Source organism: Scyliorhinus torazame, chromosome 16 (assembly GCF_047496885.1).
Source record: "Scyliorhinus torazame isolate Kashiwa2021f chromosome 16, sScyTor2.1, whole genome shotgun sequence".
Lineage (NCBI taxonomy): Eukaryota > Metazoa > Chordata > Chondrichthyes > Carcharhiniformes > Scyliorhinidae > Scyliorhinus > Scyliorhinus torazame.
The window spans coordinates 74,319,481-74,338,291 of NC_092722.1; the positions used below are offsets into that span (position 1 = coordinate 74,319,481).

At 50.5% G+C, this 18,811-nt stretch overlaps 1 protein-coding gene across 3 annotated transcripts in view; it reads left to right on the forward strand.

Annotated features, from left to right (window-relative positions):
- Window positions 1-493: 493 nt before the first annotated feature.
- The window catches only part of LOC140392880 (rap1 GTPase-activating protein 1-like), a 297,081-nt gene continuing 278,763 nt past the window's right edge, over window positions 494-18,811 (forward strand). Inside the window, exons 1-2 of one of the 3 annotated variants that reach the window (XM_072478632.1) lie at window positions 494-1,372; window positions 6,219-6,285. In XM_072478632.1, coding sequence (XP_072334733.1) covers window positions 1,329-1,372; window positions 6,219-6,285 — 111 coding nt within the window. In that variant the 5' untranslated portion in view covers window positions 494-1,328. The remainder of the gene's footprint in view (window positions 1,373-6,218; window positions 6,286-18,811) is intronic. The other 2 variants (XM_072478634.1, XM_072478633.1) reach the window with 2 other exon arrangements.

Here is an 18,811-nt window from a genome sequence, read left to right on the forward strand (position 1 = left end):
TCACCTGTTAATTCTTCCCCAGCAGTCCCGGGATTAATTTCTATGTTATTGCTCCTCCAATCCTATTTTCTTCCACATTTGCTGAAATGCCTTCAAAGTCATTCATTTTGCCTGTAACATTTCTGTTGTACTGATGTATCTGAACAAGCTGGAAATTCAGTCTTCACCATGTCCTCCATCATTTATGAGACTTGGCAATGGCCTATTAAGTCTGCTCGGACGAAATGCAGCCCCAGGGATTTTTAAAAGCCGCAGACATCTGATCCTAAAGGGACTCTTTTGCTGAGAACTGAAATGCCAGATAAGGTCGGGCGCCTTTCCATGTGTGATACCCTAAAGCTAATCCTGGTTTTGGGATCTTGCTGTGCAAGCTCTGCTTGTCCCTGATTGATGTATTGAGACTCAGCGGGCACGTTGCAAGTTGCAGGCTTTGCTGCCGGAGATCAGCAGCTCCCCCGGTTACTCGGAGAAAGGTCAGTGAAAGCAAGCAGCAGCAGGGAATTAAATTAGTATGAGTGCAGAGAAGAGAGTGAGAGACAGAGGAAGAAACCAAGATATAAAGTGAAAGCTCGAGAGAAAGGCAGAGAAAGATAGAGAAACAGAGGAGGAAACAGGTATAGTGCGAAAGATGGACAGAAAAAGGGAGGAGAGATTGAAATACATGAGGAGACAAGTAGACAGAGAGAGAAATGGTGAGTGGCTCTCATTCTGTCTCCCTCTTTTTTTGCCTTTTGCTGTTTCTGATTATCTTCTCTCTGTCTTTCCCTCTCCCTCTCTGTCTATCTGTTTCTCTCTCGGTGCCTCTCTCTGTCTGTCTCTCTTTCTGCCTCTAGCTCCTTCTCCATCTCTGTCTTTCTGTCCATTAATGTCTCTCTCCCTCACCCTCGCTGTGTCTCTCCCTTTTTCTGTCCCTGTCGATCACTGTCTCTTTTTCTCTATCTCTCTGCCTCTCCCTCTGCTGTTCTCTCTCTCTTTCTCTCCAACAGTTGAGAGGCTTCTGTTAGATCTCATGTGGAGTTGTTCTTTGAGAGGAGAGCCAGGCTGAACTCAGTTCCCAGCATCAGCCTTCTGTCACCAAGCAGGGACCCTACAATGGCTCTCCGCAGACCTGGAGAAAGGTACATCCGGTATGGGAGGGGGGCGGTTGGAATCAGGTATACAAACAAACACAGCACCAGGAAAGCGTTGGAATTGTCATGTAGGCAGCCAAAGGGGTTTCAAAGAGACCGTGAATAGCCAGTGCGCATTTTATTGAACCAGACTCATGAACAAGAACTCTCGGCCAACCTGCAGCTATCGAAGATAATAAACAGCATATACCAGCGACAATGTTCATCAGAAAACGCAGCTCCAACGCAGCAACGTCAACTGGGTGAGTCAAAAGAACACTCACCTCAAGCAAATTGGAAAGCAGCAGTCAGACCACATGCAATCAAAGTAATGTACAGGTTGTGGGACTCGGGGAAGGTGGAAAGGGTGGGGGGCACAATGAGGGCAATATATCCAGGATAACAGATAGCTGGGAGAGAGGCACATCAAGGAGTTCGGGGGGTGGGGGGGGGGGGGGGGGGCGGGGGGGGGTTATATTATAACTGTCAGATAACTGGGGGGGAGCACTCAAGTGGTTCAGGGGTTTATGTACAGGGTAACAGGTAGCAAGGAGAGACACATGAGGGGTTCAGGGGGTTATATTAAATGCAGGGTAACAGGTAGCTGGGAGAGAAACATCGGGGGATTTGGGGGGTTATATTACACAGAGTAACAGATAGCTGGGAGACGCGCATCAAGGGTTCAGCGGGTTATATTATATACGGGGTAACAGATAGCATGGAGAGACACACTGAGGTGTTCAGGAGTGTTATATACAGGGTAACAGATAGATGGGAGGGATGCATCGAGGGGTTCAGAGGGTTTATATTACATGCAAGGTAACAGATACTTGGGAGAGGCATATGAAGAGTTCGGGGGTTATATTATACATAGGGTAACAGATTTCTGAGATGGAGAAACATCAAGGGGTTCAGGGGCATTACATTATATACCAGGTAACAGATAGCTGGGAGAGGAACATCGAGGGGTTTAGTGAGGTTTTATTATACACAGTGTTAGAGATATCTAGGAGAGATAGATTGAGTGGTTCAGGGGGTTATATTATTTGCAGGGTAACAGACAGCTGGGTAAAGAGACACATCAAGGGGTTCAAGGGGGTATATATTATGTACAGTGTAACAGAAAGCTGTGAGAGACAGGTTGAGTGGTTCAGGGGGTTATATTTACAGTATAACAGATAGCTGTGAGGGAGACATCGAGGGAAGGAGGGGGTTATATTATACACAGTAACATAGCTGGGAGAGTCACTTAAAGGGGGTTAGTGGGTTATATTGTACACAGGGTAACAGATAGCTGGGAGAGAGACATTAAGGGGTTCAGGGGCTATATTATATATAGGGTAACATAGCTGGGAGAGAGACATATCAAGTATTCAGTGGGGTTATATTATATACAGGGTGACAGATAGCTGGGAGAGATACATATCAAGGATTCAGGGGGTTATATTACATACATGGTAGCAGAGAGCAAGGAGAGACATTGAGGGGTTCAGGGGGTTGTATTAAGTACAGGTGAACACATAACTGGGAGAGACATATCGAGGGGTTCAGGGGGTGTTATATACAAGGTATCAGCGAGCTGGAAGAGAGACATCAAGGGTTATGGGGATTATACTATATACAGGGTAACAGATAGCTGGGAGAGGCGCATCAGGGGTTCAGCAGGTTGTATTATATACAGGGTAACAGATAGCTCGGAGTGGGACATATCAATGATTCAGGGGGTTATATTATATACAGAGTAACAGATAGCTGGGGAAGATACTTCGAGGGGTTCAGGGCTGTATTATTATATGCAGGGGCAACAGAGACATCGAGGGGTTCAAGGGGGTTGTATTATATGCAGGGTAACAGATAGCTGGGAAAGAGACATTGAGGGGTTCGGGGGGTTGTAATATCTATAGATTAACACATAACTGGGAGAGACACATCGAGGGGTTCAGGGGGTGTTATATTATATACAGGGTATCAGCGAGCTGGAAGCAAGACATCCAGGGGTTCAGGGGGTTATATTATATGCAGAGTGATGCACCGTCAATTACCACAAAGACGAGAATGGTGGAACAATCGAGGCTTTATTGAACAAGATGTTGTGCCTCCTGTAGCTGGAACCAGAATGGCTGCAGCGCAGGAGAGGACACCCTTTTCTATACCGCCTGCTGGGCGGAGCCAGCAGGCAGGGATGTACCATTGTACCTCTAATATACGGGCAGTGCCGTAATACGTATAATATACCACTAGTGGTGACTACCACACAGGGTAAAAGATATCTCTGGGAGATACATTAAGGGGTTTAAGGGTAAATATATCATTTGAGTTATTTATTGTCACATGTACTGAAGTACAGCGAATAGTATTTTTCTGCAGCCAAGGGAACGTACACAGTATGAACATAGAAGACAAAAAAAATCGACAGAGTACATTGACAAATGGTACATCGACAAACAGTGATTGATTACTGAGTAAGTCAGAAAGCTGATAAGAGATACAAGAAAAGGGTCTGGGTGAGAGAGCAGCTCTCACTTGCTCTGGCGCCATCTTGAATTACAGATAGCTGGGAGAGGGATATCGAGGGGCTCGGCGAGGTTATATTATATCCAGGGTAACAGATAGCTGGGAGAGGGATATCGAGGGGCTCGGCGAGGTTATATTATATCCAGGGTAACAGATAGCTGGGAGAGGGATATCGAGGAGTTCAGGGGGTTATATTATATCCAGGGTAACAGATAGCTGGGAGAGGGATATCGAGGGGCTCGGCGAGGTTATATTATATCCAGGGTAACAGATGGCTTGGAGAGAGACATCGAGGGGTTCAGGGGGTTTATATTGTACACAGGGCAACAGATAGCTGGGAGAGAGACATTAAGGGGTTCAGGGGCGAGAGCCATATCAAGTATTGAGGGGGTTATATTATATACAGGGTGACAGATAGCTGGGAGAGATATATATCAGGGATACAGGGGGGTTATATTACATACATGGTAACAGGGAGCTAGGAGAGACATTGAGGGTTTCAGGGGGTTGTATTAAATACAGGGTAACAGATAGCTGGAACGGACACATTGAGGGGTTCGGGGGTTACATTATACACAGAGTAACAGATAGCTGGGAGAGAGACATCAAGGGGTTCAGGAGGGTTATATTATGTACGGAGTAACAGATATCTGGGAGAGGCACACCAGGGGTTCCGGGGCATCATATTATATGTCTCTCTCCCAGTTATCTGCTACCCTGTTTATAATACTACCCCCTGAACCCCTAATGTGCCTCTCCCAGCTATCTGTTAATCTGTATGTAGTATAATCCCCTGAACCCTCGATGTCTTTCTTCTAGCTCGCTGATACCCTGTATATAATATAACGCCCCTGAACCCCTCGAGGTATCTCTCCCAGTTATGTGTTAATCTATATATAATACAACCCCCCCCGAACCCCTCGATTTCTCTATCAATGATTCAGGGGGTTATAGTATATACAGAGTAACACAGAGCTGGGAGAGACACATTGAGGGTTAAGGTGGGTTATACTATATACAGGGTAACAGATAACTGGGACAGAGACATCGAGAGTTTTAGGGGAGTTATATAATTTACAGTATAACAGATAGCTGGGAGGGAGACATCAAGAGGTTGAGGGGTTTATTTTATGGAGAGTAAAATGGCTGCGAGTGTCACATAAAGTAGGTTTGAGGATTTAATTGTATACAAGGTAACTGATAGCTGAGAGAGATAACTCAAGGGGTTCGGCGGTTATATACACAAGGTAATAGATAGCTGGAGAAGATACCTCGAGAGGTTCAAGGGTGGTTATATTATTTACAGTTTAACAGATAGCTGGGAAAGGGATATTGAGGGGTTCAGAGGGTGATATATACAGGGTAACAGATAGCTGGGAGAGACGCATCGAGGGGTTCAGGGGGGTTGTATTATATTCAGAGAGACATCCAGGGTTCAGGGGATTATACTTAATACAGGGTAACAGCTGGGAGAGGCACTTCAGGGGTTCAGGAGATTATATTATATATAGAGGTTAAAAGATAGCTGGGAGAGATACATATGAAGGATTCAGAGCGGTTAATTACATCCATGGTAACAGAGAGCTAGGAGAGACTTCGAGGAATTCGACGGTTAATACACAGGTAACAGATAGCTGGGAGATAGACATCAAGGGATTCAGGAGGGTTATATTATATACAGGTTAACAAATAGCTGGGAGTGAGACATCAAGGGGTTCAGGAGGGTTATATTATATACAGGTTAACAAATAGCTGGGAGAGAGACATCAAGGGGTTCAGGAGGGTTATATTGTATACAGAGTAACATATTTCTGCGAGAGGCACATCAGGGGTTCAGGGGCTTATTATTATATGCAGGAGTAATAGATAGCTGGGAGGGACACATAGAGGGTTAAGGTGGGTTATACTATGTACAGGGTAACAGAGATCTGGGATAGAGACACATCGAGGGGTTCAGGGGGGTTATATACAGGGTAAAAAATAGCAGTGAGAGAGGCATCAAGGTGTTCAGGGAGGTTATATAAAGTAACAGATAGCTGAAGAGAGACATAGAGGGGTTCAGGGGCATTATATACAGGGTAACATGTAGCCGGGAAAGGCACATCGAGAAGGTTGTACATAGGGTAACGGATAGCTGGGGGAGAAACATCAAAGGGTTCAGGGGGCTATATTATATACAGGGTGACAGATAGCTGGGAGAGAGACATATCAAGGATTCAGGGGGGTTACATTACATACATGGTAACAGAGCTAGGAGAGTCATTGAGGAGTTCAGTGGGTTATATTATATACAGGGTAACAGATAGCTGGGAGAGACACACTGAGAGGTTCAGCGGGGTGATGTTATATACAGGGTAACAGGGAGCTGTGACAGAGACACACTGAGGGATTCAGGGTTTTTAAAAATTAAATACAGGTTAACAGATAACTGGGACTGACACATCAAGGGGTTCAGGGGGTGTTATATGTAGGGCAACAGATAACTAGGGGAAGAGACATATCGAGGTCTTGCAATAAAACCTGCAGAGTAATGTCTATTTCACTACCTGTTTAACACAAGATGCAACATTAAATGTTTGATTCTTATTAATACAGATACTTACAATCAGTGGAGACTGGAACTAAATTTGCATCAACACAGAGTCCGTCCTATACACAGAAGGTGAGATATCTTAACAGTACGCGCTCACGAACGTAATGAACACACCAACACTCTTTAACTCACTGAATCACCTCACACCCCTCACTATGACACTCTTATATATCCCATAACACTCACTGTGACACACTGTTATATCTTACACTCCTCACTGTCGCACTGTGATAAATCCACAACCCTCACTGTAACAGTCTGATATATCTGACACTGCTCACTGTAACACTCTGATATGACCCACACCCTTCAATCTACCACTCTGATATACCCCACACCCTCACTGTAACACTCTGATATATCCCACACCCCTCACTGTACACACTGATACATCCCATACCTCTCACTGTGACAATCTAATATATCCCAGACCCCTCATAGTAACACTCTGATATATCCCAAACCTCTCAATGTAACACTTTGAGATATCCCACACACCTCACTGTAACACCCTGATAGACTGCACACCCCTCACTGTAGGACTGATATATCCTACACCCCTCATTGTAACACTGATTTACCCCACATCCCTCACTGTAACACTCTGATATATCCCACATCCCTCACTGTGATACTCTGATATACCCCACACATCTCACTGTAACACTCTGATATATCCCACACATCTCACTGTAACACTCTAATATACCCCACACCCCTCACTGATATATCCCAGACCCAACAGTCTGATATATTCTACACCACTCACTATAATCTGCTCTATCCAACACCCCTCACTGTAATGCTCTGTTGTATCCCGTATTACTCACTGTAACACTGATATATTCCAACTGCTCACTGTAACACCCTATTATATCCCACACCCCTCACTGTGATACTATGATATAGAAACCTAGAAAACAGAAATAGGGGTGGGCCATTTAGCCCTTCGTGCCTGCTCCGCTATTCAGTATGATTGGATTGGATTGGATTGGATTTGTTTATTGTCACGTGTACCGAGGTACAGTGAAAAGTATTTTTCTGCGAGCAGTTCAAACAGACCATTAAGTACATGAACAGAAAAGACAATGAGAAGAAAATACATAATAGGGCAACACAAGGTACACAATGTAAATACATAAACACCAGCATCGGGTGAAGCATACAGGCGTGTAGTATTAATCAGGTCAGTCCATAAGAGGGTCGTTTAGGAGTCTAGTAACAGCAGGGAAGAAGCTGTTTTTGAATCTGTTCATGCATGTTCTCAGACTTTTGTATCTCCTACCTGATGGAATCATCAAGTTCAATACCATGATCCCGCCTTCCCCCTATATTCCTTGATCCCTTTAGCCCCAAGAGCTGTATCTAATTCCTTCTTGAAATTACACAATGTTTTGGTCTCAACTTCTTTCTCTGTAGCGAATTCCACAGACTCACCATTCTCCGGGTGAAGAAATATAAGTTTTAACCGTTATCCTCAAACTATGACCCCAGTTCTGGACTCCCACACCATCAGGAACCTTCTTTCTGAATCTACCTTGTCTAATCCTGTTAGAATTTTGTATTTTCCATGAGATCCCCTCTCATTGTTCTAAACTCCAATGAATATAACCCGAACCGATTTAATCTCTCCTCACAAGGCAGTCCCGTCATTCCAGGAATCAGCCTGCACGCCCTCCATAGCAAGAACATCCTTCCTCAGATAACGATACCAAAACTGAACACAATACTCCAGCTGTGGCTTCATCAATGCCCGATATAATTGCAGTAAAACATCTGTATTCCTATACATTCCTCTCGCTATGAAGGCGCTCATACCATTTGCCTCCTTTACTGCCTGCTGTACCTGCGGACTTACTTTCACCGAGTGATGCACAAGGAAACAAAGGTCTCACTGAGTATCCACAATCACACGATTCAAATAATAATCTGTGATGCACTATCAATTACGACGAGACAATGTAGTTACATTGTATATGTTGTGTTGCCCTATTATGTATTTTCTTTTATTCCCTTTTCTTCTCATGTACTTAATGATCTGTTGAGCTGCTCGCAGAAAAATACTTTTCACTGTACCTCGGTACACGTGACCTCGGTACACGTGACAATAAACAAATCCAATCCAATCCAATCCAACGAGAGAAGAGAGTAATCGAGGCTTTATTACACAGAGATGTGGAGCCTCCTGCAGCTGCTGCGAAATGACTGCAGCTCGGAGAGCACACACATTTATACTCCGCCTACTGGGCGGAGCCAGCAGGGAGGGATCTACCCCCGTACTTGTAGTACAGGGGCCTTACCGTAATACCCTTGTATGCAGTATATACAACACAACAGTGGTGACTACCACATTCACCCCCTGTTAAAAAAGAGTCCAGCGGGGGTGGTGGAAAACTATTTACATACAGGTTGTTTAAAATTTTAGAAAGAGTTTACAAAGTTAGACGATCGGGCGCCCTGATCCGTCGTTGCGAGCGCCGCAGTTCTGGTGGTGATTCAGGCGTCGGTTCGGTCGTCGGTGACTCCGGGAGCGTGTCGACCTCATCTTCATCCCCGGGTGGGACCAAGGGGCGACGGATCTTCTGGGGGGAGGGAGAGTGGCGCTGGGGCAGCGGGGGGGGGGACCCGGCTGACGTCAGGTCCCTGAGGGAGACTGGGTCTTGGCGGCCGTCAGGGTATGCTACGTAGGCATACTGCGTGGATTAGCTGTACCCTCTCAACCAACGGGTCCGCCTTGTGTAGCCGCACGTACTTGCGGAGGAGAACGGGTCCTGGAGCTGCCAGCTATGTTGGGAGCAAAACCCCGGAGGTGGACTTTCTGGGGAAGGCAAAGAGACGTTCATGGGGAGTTCCGTTAGTCGCAGTGCACAGGAGCGACCGAATGGAGTGAAGGGCGTCGGGGAGGACCTCCTGCCAGGAGGCCGGGAGATTTCTGGACCGTAGGGCCAGCTAGACGGCCTTCCAGACCGTCCCATTCTCCCGCTCCACCTGCCCGTTTCCCCTGGGGTTGTAGCTGGTCGTCCTGCTCGAGGCAATGCCCCTGTTGAGCAGGTACTGGCGCAGCTCATCGCTCATAAATGAGGATCCCCGGTCGCTGTGGACTTAGGCGGGGAAACCGAACAGAGCGAAAATGGTGTTGAGGGCTTTGATGACGGTGGCAGACGTCATATCGGGGCATGGGACGGCAAAAGGGAATCTGGAATATTCGTCGACCACATTAAGAAAGTACGTGTTACGGTCAGTGGAGGGGAGGGGCCCTTTGAAGTCCACGCTGAGGCGTTCAAAGGGGCGGGAGGCCTTCACCAGGGCAGCACGGTCTGGCCGGTAGAAGTGCGGTTTACACTCTGCGCAGACCTGGCAGTCTCTGGTGATAGCCCTGACTTCCTCGATGGAGTAGGGCAGATTGCGGGCCTTTATGAAATGATAAAAGCGGGTGACCCCTGGGTGACAGAGATCGTCATGCAGGGTCCGGAGTCGGTCCACTTGTGCGCTAGCACATGTACCTCGGGATAGGGCATCTGGGGGCTTGTTGAGCTTACCGGGGCGATACAAAATCTCATAATTGTAAATGGAGAGCTCAATTCTCCACCTCAAGATCTTATCATTTTTGATCTTACCCTGCTGTGTGTTGTTAAACATGAAGGCAACCGACCGTTGGTCAGTGAGGAGAGTGACTCTCCTGCCGGCCAGGTAATGCCTCCAATGTCGCACAGCTTCAACGATAGCTTGGGCCTCCTTTTCGACAGAGTGCCGAATTTCAGAGGCATGGGGGGGGGGGGAAAAGAATGCCACGGGCCTGCCTGCCTGGTTGAGGGTGGCGGCCAGAGCGACACCTGATGCATCGCTCTCGACTTGGAAGGGGACGTCTCGTCGACCGCGAGCATTGCTGCCTTGGCGATATAGGCCTTGATACAGTTGAAGGCCTGGTGAGCCTCGGCCGTCAGTGGGAAAACGGTGGAGTGGATGTGTGGGCGGGCCTTGTCCGCATAGTTAGGGACCCACTGGGCGTAGTACGAGAAGAACCCCAGGCATTGTTTGAGGGCCTTGGGGCAGTGGGGAAGGGGGTGTTCCATGAGGGGGCACATGCGATCGGCGTCGGGCCTTAGAACTCCGTTCTGGACCACATAGCCGAGGATGACTAATCGGATCGTGCTGAACACACACTTCTCCTTGTTGTAGGTTAGGTTGAGGAGTTTGGCGGTGTGGAGGAATTTGGAAAGGTTAGCGTTGTGGTCCTGCTGGTCGTGGCCATAGATGGTGACGTTATCCAGGTATGGGAAAGTGGCCCGCAGTCCGTACCGGTCAACCATTCGGTCCATCTCCCGTTGGAAGACCGAGACCCCGTTAGTGAAGCCGAAGGGAACCCTAAGGAAGTGGTAAAGACGGCCGTCTGCTTCAAACGTGGTGTACTGGCGGTCGAGAAGACCCGGTACTGTGCAATCTGATTGACCATGTCAGATATGCGTGGAAGTGGGTACGCGTCGAGCTGCGTGTACCGATTGATGGTCTGACTGTAGTCAACGACCAACCTGTTTTTCTCCCCAGTTTTCACCACTGCCACTTGGTCTCTCCAGGGGCTGTTGCTGGCCTCGATAATGCCTTCCCACAGCAGCCGCTGGACCTCCGACCTGATGAAGGCCCTGTCCTGGGCACTACACCATCTGCTCCTGCTGGTGATGGGTTTGCAATCCGAGGTGAGGTTCGCAAACAGGGAAGGTGGGTCGACCTTAAGGGTCGTGAAGCCGCAGACAGTAAGGAGTGGTAGGGGCCCGCCGAATTTCAGGGTTAGGCTCTGGCGGTTGCACTGGGAGTCCGGGCCGAGTAGCAGGGCAGCGCAGAGGTTGGGGAGGACGTAGAGGCGGAAGCCGCTGAACTCTACACCCTGGATGGTGAGGGTGGCAGTGCAATATCCCCGGATCACCGCGGAGTGGGATCCGGAGGCCGGGGAGATTCTCTGATTGATGGGGTGTACCGTGAGGGAGCAGCGCCTTACCGTATCGGGGTGGATGAAGCTCTCAGTGCTCCCGGAGTCCAGAAGGCAGGATATCTTGTGCCCGTCGACCTTCACTCGTCGACCCAGTCGCGAGGTTGTGCGGTCGGGACTGGTCAATCGGGATGGAGGCGAGACGTGGCTGGTCAGCGGCGGTTGCAGGCGATGAGTGGCCCGATGAGGTGCTCGATGAGCAGGGGTCCTGAGGCGGGGAAGATGGCGGCGCCCACGGGCTGCACGTGCCCTGAGGCAGGCAAGATGGCGGCGCCCACGGGCCGCACGTGTTGTGAGGGGAGCAAGATGGCAGCGCCCACGGGCCGCACGTGGGGTGTGCAGGGACAATAGCGGTGACCGAGCGGGCCTGGCTAACAGCAGCGAAATGTCCTTTCTTCCCGCAGGCCTTGCAGAGCGCACTCCATGCCGGGCAGCGCTGCTGGGGGTGTTTTGTCTCTCCGCAGAAGTAGCACTTGGGTCCCCCGGGGTTGGTTGGCTGCCGCGCAGCGCAGGCCTGGGGTTGGCTGGGGGCGGTCACTAATGGGGTCCACGGTGGGGTGTTCGCTGGCGGGGTCCACGATGCCCAGGAGGGGTGGGCCATGCGGTCGGGGGCATAAGCCTGTATATAGCGTGAGGCGACTGTGAGCGAGAGCGCTAGTTTCTTGGTCGCCGCGAGGTCAAGGGTAGCCCCTTCTAAGAGGCGCTGGCGGATGTAGGCCGACCCTATGCCCGTAACGAACACTTCTCTAAGTAGCAGGTCAGAATGTTCAATGGCCGAAACGGCCTGGCAATCGCAGTCCCTCGCCAGGACGTGCAGGGCACGCCAGAAATCTTCCACAGACTCACTGGGGAGTTGATGCCGCGTGGACAGGAGGTGCCTGGCGTAGATTTTGTTAGTCTGCTGAATGTAGTTCTCCTTCAGTAGCGCCATGGCCTCAGCGTAGGTCTGCGCGTCCCGGATGAGGGGAAAAATATCGGAACTCAGCCGCGTGTAGAGGATCTGTAGCTTCTGTGTCCCTGGGATGGGTCTGTCGCAGATCCAATGTATGTTCAAAGCAAGCTAGCCAATGTGCGAAGGCAGACTTGGCCTTGTGTGTTTGAGGGTGCAGCTGCAGGCGATCAGGCTTGATGCGGAGATCCATCGTTGTAAAATCTCTGCGTAATAAATTGATGCACTATCAATTCCAACGATACGAGAGTAGAGAGTAATCGAGGCTTTATTAAGCAGAGATGTGGAGCCTCCTACAGCTGCTGCCGAAATGGCTGCAGCTCGGAGAGCCCGCACATTTATACTCCTCCTACTGGGCAGAGCCAGCAGGCAGGGATCTACCCCCGTACCTGTAGTACAGGGGAATTACCGTAAAACCCTCGTATTCAGTATATACAATACAACAGTGATGACTACCACAATCTGCCTTCCTATTTTTGCTACTGAAGCAGATAACCTCACATTGATTCACATTATATGGTATCTGCCATGCATGTGCCCACTCACTCAGCCTGTCCAAATCCCGCTGAGGCATCTCTGCATCCTCCTCACAGCTCACCCTCCCATTAACTTTGTAGCATCTGAAAATTTGGACATAATACATTTAGTTCCCTCAAAGAACAAAGAACAAGAAAAGTACAGCACAGGAACAGGCCCTTCGGCCCTCCAAGCTTGCGCCGACCATGCTGCCCATCTAAACTAAAATCTTCTACACTTCCGGGGTCCCTATACTTCTATTCCCATCCTATTCATGTATTTGTCAAGATGCCCCTTAAATGTCACTATCATCTCTGCTTTCACCACCTCCTCTTGCAGCGAGTTCCAGGCACTCACTACCCTCTGTGTAAAAAACTTGCCTCGTACCTCTCCTCTAAACCTTGCCCCTCGCACCTTAAACCTCTGCCCCCTATTAATTGACCCCTCTACCCTGGGAAAATGTCTCTGACTATCCAGTTTGTCTATGCCCCTCATGTTTTGTAGACCTCTATCAGGTCGCCCCTCAACCTCCTTCGTTCCAGTGAGAACAAACCGAGTTTATTCAACCTCTCCTCATAGCTAATGCCCTCCATACCAGACAACATTCTGGTAAATCTCTTCTGCACCCTCTCTAAAGCCCCACATCCTTCTGGTAGTGTGGCGACCAGAATTGAACACTATACTCCAAGTGTGGCCTAACTAAGGTTCTATACAGCTGCAACATGACTTGCCAATTCTTATACTCAATGCCCCGGCCAATGAAGGCAAGCATGCCGAATGCCTACTTTTAAAAAAAATATTTTAATTGAAATATTTGTAAATTTTTATAACAAAAGCAGAAAAAGAACAATAAGCATTAAACATTAACATCATGCAAAAATAGATATTTCCTCAAACGGCTCTGTCTTCACAGACCACCGAAAATAACAAAAAACAAACAAACACAACACTAACCCCCCCCTCGGAAAGCTGCGACCGCCGACATTTTCAATTAAATTTCCCCAAGAAAGTCGACGAACGGCTGCCCCCTCCAGGTGAACCCTAACGTTGATCCACTTCAGGCAAACTTTATTTTCTCAAGGCTGAGAAACCAGCCATGTCACTGACCCAGGTCTGTGCACTCGGGGGCTTCGAGTCCCTCCACAATAACAGGATCCATCTCCGGACCAGAACGTCGGCCTCTTTCACTCCCTGAACTCCCGGGTCTTCCGACACTCCAAAGATCGCCACCTCTGGACTCGGCACCACCCGCGTACCCAGAACCTTGGACATTGCCCTGGCAAAGCCCCGCCAGAACTCCTCAAGCTTCGGGCATGCCCAAAACATATGAACATGGTGTGCTGGGCTCCCCGCACACCTCGCACATCTGTCTTCTACCCCGAAAAACTTGCTCATCCTCGCCGCAGGCATGTGTGCCCGGTGGGCCGTCTTAAACTGTATGAGACTGAGCCTGGCACATAATGAGGAGGAATTGACCCTATTTAGGGCTTCCTCCCACAGTCCCGGCTCTAACTCCCCTCCTAACTCCTCCTCCCACTTGCCTTTAAGCTCCTCCACCGGGGTTTCCTCCGCCTCCACCAGCTCCTGGTAAATATCCGATACCTTCCCCTCCCCCACCCAGGTACCGGACACTACTCTGTCTTGTATCCCCCGTGGCGGCAGCAGGGGGAAGGCCACCACCCGTTTCCTCAGGAAGGCCCGCACTTGCAAATATCTACAGACATTCCCTGGCAGCAATTTAAACTTGTCCTCCAGCGCCTGCAGGCTGGGAAAGCTTCCATCTATAAACAGGTCACCCATCCTCCTAATACCCGCCCTCTGCCAGCTCTGGAACCCGCCGTCTATCCTACCCGGCAGGAACCTGTGGTTGTTACATACCGGGGTCCAGACCGACGCTCCCTCCACCCTCTTGTGTCTCCTCCACTGCCCCCAGATCTTCAGAGTCGCCACCACCACCGGAGCTGTGGAGTAGCGGGCTGAGGTGCCTTTACCAGCGCTCCCAAACTGGTGCCTTTGCATGACGCCACCTCCAACTGCTCCCATGCCGACCCCTCCCCCAATACCCACTTCCTGATCATGGCAATGTTGGCCGCCCAGTAGTAGTTGCAAAAGTTTGGCAGCGCCAACCCACTCTCCCCCCCAACTACGTTCCAGCAGCACTCTCTTCACTCGCGGGGTCTTGTTCGCCCACACAAATCCCGAGATGATCTTATTAACCCGCTTGAAAAGGGCTTTAGGGATGAAGATGGGAAGGCACTGGAATACAAATAAGAACCTGGGGAGGACCGTCAGTTTCACGGACTGTACCCTCCCCACCAGTGACAGCGGGAGCATGTCCCATCTTTTGAAGTCCCCCTCCATTTGTTCCACCAGCCGGGTCAGATTGAGCTCATGCAGCAAACCCCACTTCCGGGCCACCTGTATACCCAGGTAACGAAAGCTCTTCTCCACCCTCCTCAGCGGCAGCTCCCTCAGTCTCTTCTCCTGTCCTTTAGCCTGGATCACAAACAGCTCGCTCTTCCCCACATTCAGTTTATACCCCGAAAAACTGCCAATTCCCTCTAGATCCGCATGACCTTCCCCATCCCCTCCAATTGGTCCGAAATATACAGGAGGAGATCATCCGCAGAGAGCGAGACCCCATGCTCCCCACCCCCTTCCCGGACCAGCCCCTGCCAGTTCCTTGAAGCTCTCAGTGCGATGGCCAGCGGTTCAATAACTAGAGCAAATAATAACGGGGAAAGGGGACACCCTTGCCTCGTACCCCGGTGCAATTTAAAATACTCCGACCTAAGCCGGTTCGTGCGCACGCTTGCCACAGGTGCCTGGTACAGCAACCGCACCCACCGGATAAAGCCCTCCCCAAACCCAAACCTACCCAGCGCCTCCCACAGGTACTCCAACTCCACCCGATCAAGAGCTTTCTCTGCATCCATCGCTGCCGCAACCTCCCCAAGTTTCCTCCCCTTCCGAGGGCATCATAACAATACTTAAAAGCCTACGCACATTAGCATTAAGTTGCCTGCCCTTAACAAATCCAGTCTTGTCTTACCCTATCACCCCCAGGACACAATCCTCTATTCTCGTGGCCAAGATCTTCGCCAATAGCTTGGCATCCACATTTAGCAGCGAGATTGGCCTGTAAGATCCACACTGATCAGGGTCCTTATCCCGTTTCAGAATGAGTGAGATCGAGGCCTGTGACATTGTAGGGGGGAGGATTCCCTTCTCTCTCGCCTCATTAAAGGCCCTCATCAATAGTGGGCTCAACACCACTGAAATTATTTTTTAAAATTCCCCCGGGAAGCCATCCGGCCCCGGAGCTTTGCCCGACTGCATGCCCTCCAGCCCCTTAATAATTTCTTCTATCTCGATCGGTGCCCCCAGCCCCTCCACCAAACCCTCCTCCACCCTCGGGAACTTCAACTGGTCCAGAAATTGCCTCATCCCTTCCGCTCCCGTAGGGGGTTCCGACTCATATAGTTTGTTGTAGAATTCCTTAAAAACTTAATTCACCCCCTCCGGGTCTGAAACCAAGTTGCCCTCCTTATTCTTTACTCCCACAATCTCCCTGACCGCCTCTCTCTTCCTAACCTTGTGCGCCAGCATCCTGCTCACCTTCTCCCCGCATTCATACACCGCACCCTTAGCCTTCCTCAGCTGTTCTACCGCTTTCCCTGTGGTCAACAATTCAAACTTCGCCTGAAGCTTGCGCTGCTCCCTCTGGAGTCCTGCATCCGGGGCCTCCACATACTTCCTATCCTCCCAGAGTAACTCCTCCACCAATCTCTCCCCCTCCGCCCTTTCCCTCTTTTCTCTATGGGACCGGATTGATATAAGTTCCCCTCTAATAACTGCCTTCAGGGCTTCCCAGACCATCGCTGCCGAAACCTCTTCCGTGTCATTTGTTCCCAAATAGTTCTGGATACTCTTATTCACCCGCTCGCAAATCACCTCGTCCGCTAACAACCCCACGTCCAGTCTCCACAGTGGACACTGCCCTCTCTCCTCCCCAAGCAGCAAATCCACCCAGTGCGGGGTATGACCCAAAACTGTAATCGCCGAGTATTCCGTCCCCGTCACCTTTGGGATCAACAAGAACAAAAAAAATCAATACGGGAATAAACTTTGTGGACGTGGGAGAAGAAGGAAAACTCCTTAACCCTCGGCCGTGTGAACCCCCAGGGGTCTACCCCCCCCCCCCACCATCTGTTCCATAAAGCCCTTCAGCTCCCTTGCCGCCGCCGGCCTCTTCCGTGTCCTGGATTTTGAATGATCCAATTCAGGTTCAATGTCCGTATTAAAGTCCCCTCCCATGACCAAGTTGTGTGACTCCAGGTCCTGGATTTTGCCTAACACATGCCTCATGAAATCCACATCGACCCAGTTCGGGGCGTAGACATTCACGAGCACCAGTCGGACCCCCTCCAACTTCCCACTCACCATAATATACCTACCCCCTTTATCAGCCACTATTCTCCCAGCCTCAAATGCCACTCGCTTGCTGATCAGAATTGCTACCCCGCTGGTCTTCGAGTCCAGCCCGGAGTGGAACACCTGACCCACCCAACCCTTCCTTAATCTCATCTGGTCTATGATCTTCAGATGTGTCTCCTGGAGCATTGCCACGTCTGCCTTTAGTCCCTTTAGATGCGCGAACATGTGTGCTCTCTTCACTGGCCCATTCAGACCTCTCACGTTCCAAGGAATCAGCCTGGACGGGGGGCTACCACCCCCCCCCCCCCACCTGCCGACTAGCCATCACCCTTTCTTGGCCAGCCCCGAGCCCGCGCCCCCCCCACTTCCCTGGGCACCCCCTCAAGCAGCAGCCGCCCCCGACCCTCCTTTTATTCCCTGAAGAAAATTTCTCCCTTGCTCGCAGAGCAAGGGAGAACAACCCCCCCAACACCAAAAACCTAATGTCCAAAATCAAACAGCAACTCAACACTAAGCCACCCCTCACCACGCTCCCGAGAGTCAGCTGATCCATGCTGACCCCGATAGCCCCCGCTCCTAGTGCCGGTCAGACTATCGCCCTATTGTTTGGGCCCCTCTCCCCACATAGAAAAAAACTATTTACAAGATCACATTCCCCAGTAAGTAAACATCAGCTCTCCAAAAGCCATTAGCATAATCATAAAGCCAAACAGACACACTCACTTAAAACAGAACCCAGTCTCCCGAAGGGTAGTGCTAGCTTCAGGTTTCAGGGCTCCTCTCCCCCAACCCCCCCCCCAACCCCCGTATCAGCCACCTTCGAAACCTCCAGCTGTCCCCACCAACCCGCTCTCTCACCCATGGCTAACCACAATCTTATTTAAAACAGAATACAAGTACAAACCCCCGCCTCCTCCCATCTTCGAAGCATTAAGTGTCTCTTAACTCGAGTCCAACTTCTTCTCTTTAATAAATGTCCAAACATCATCTGGCGACTCGAAATAATAGTGTCGGTCTTCGTGCGCAGTCTCGCTGGGTATAACACCCCAAACTTCACCCCCTTCTTAAAGAGGGTCGCCTTTGCCCGGTTGAACCCCGCACGTCTCTTGGCCAGCTCCACACCCAGGTCTTGATAGGTGGGCACCTCATTATTCTCCCACTTGCTGCTCCGTTACTTCGTGGCCCATCGCAGGACGCGCTCCTTGTCTGAAAATCGGTGGAAACGGACCACCATAGCCCTTGGCGGGTCGTTCGCCTTGGGTTTCCTTGCGAGGGCTCTGTGTGCTCCATCCAGCTCCAGGGGTCGAGGGAAGGCCCCCGCTCCCATCAATAACTCCAGCATACTCGCCACATACGCTCCCGCATCTGGGGCGTCATTCTCCGACCCCCCGCCGGGTCGGAGAATGGCCGTTGGCCGCCGTGAATCCCGCCCCCGCCCCCGCCGAAGTCTTCGAAGGGAGAAAAGTCGGCGGGGCGTTAATGGCGCCGCTGCCGCGGAGAATGTCACGGGTCTGCGCAAGGCAGCCGATTTTCGGCCTGCCGATATTCTCCCTTCCGGATGGGCCGAAGTCCCGTCGACGTGATGACCGTTCACGTCGACGTGAATCAAACCTCCTTTTCATCGGCGTGACCCGGTGCTCCAGGCTCACGCCGACCAGCGAGGAGGTGAGTGACGGCCTGGGGGGTTGGCTCTGGGCAGGAAATGGCGT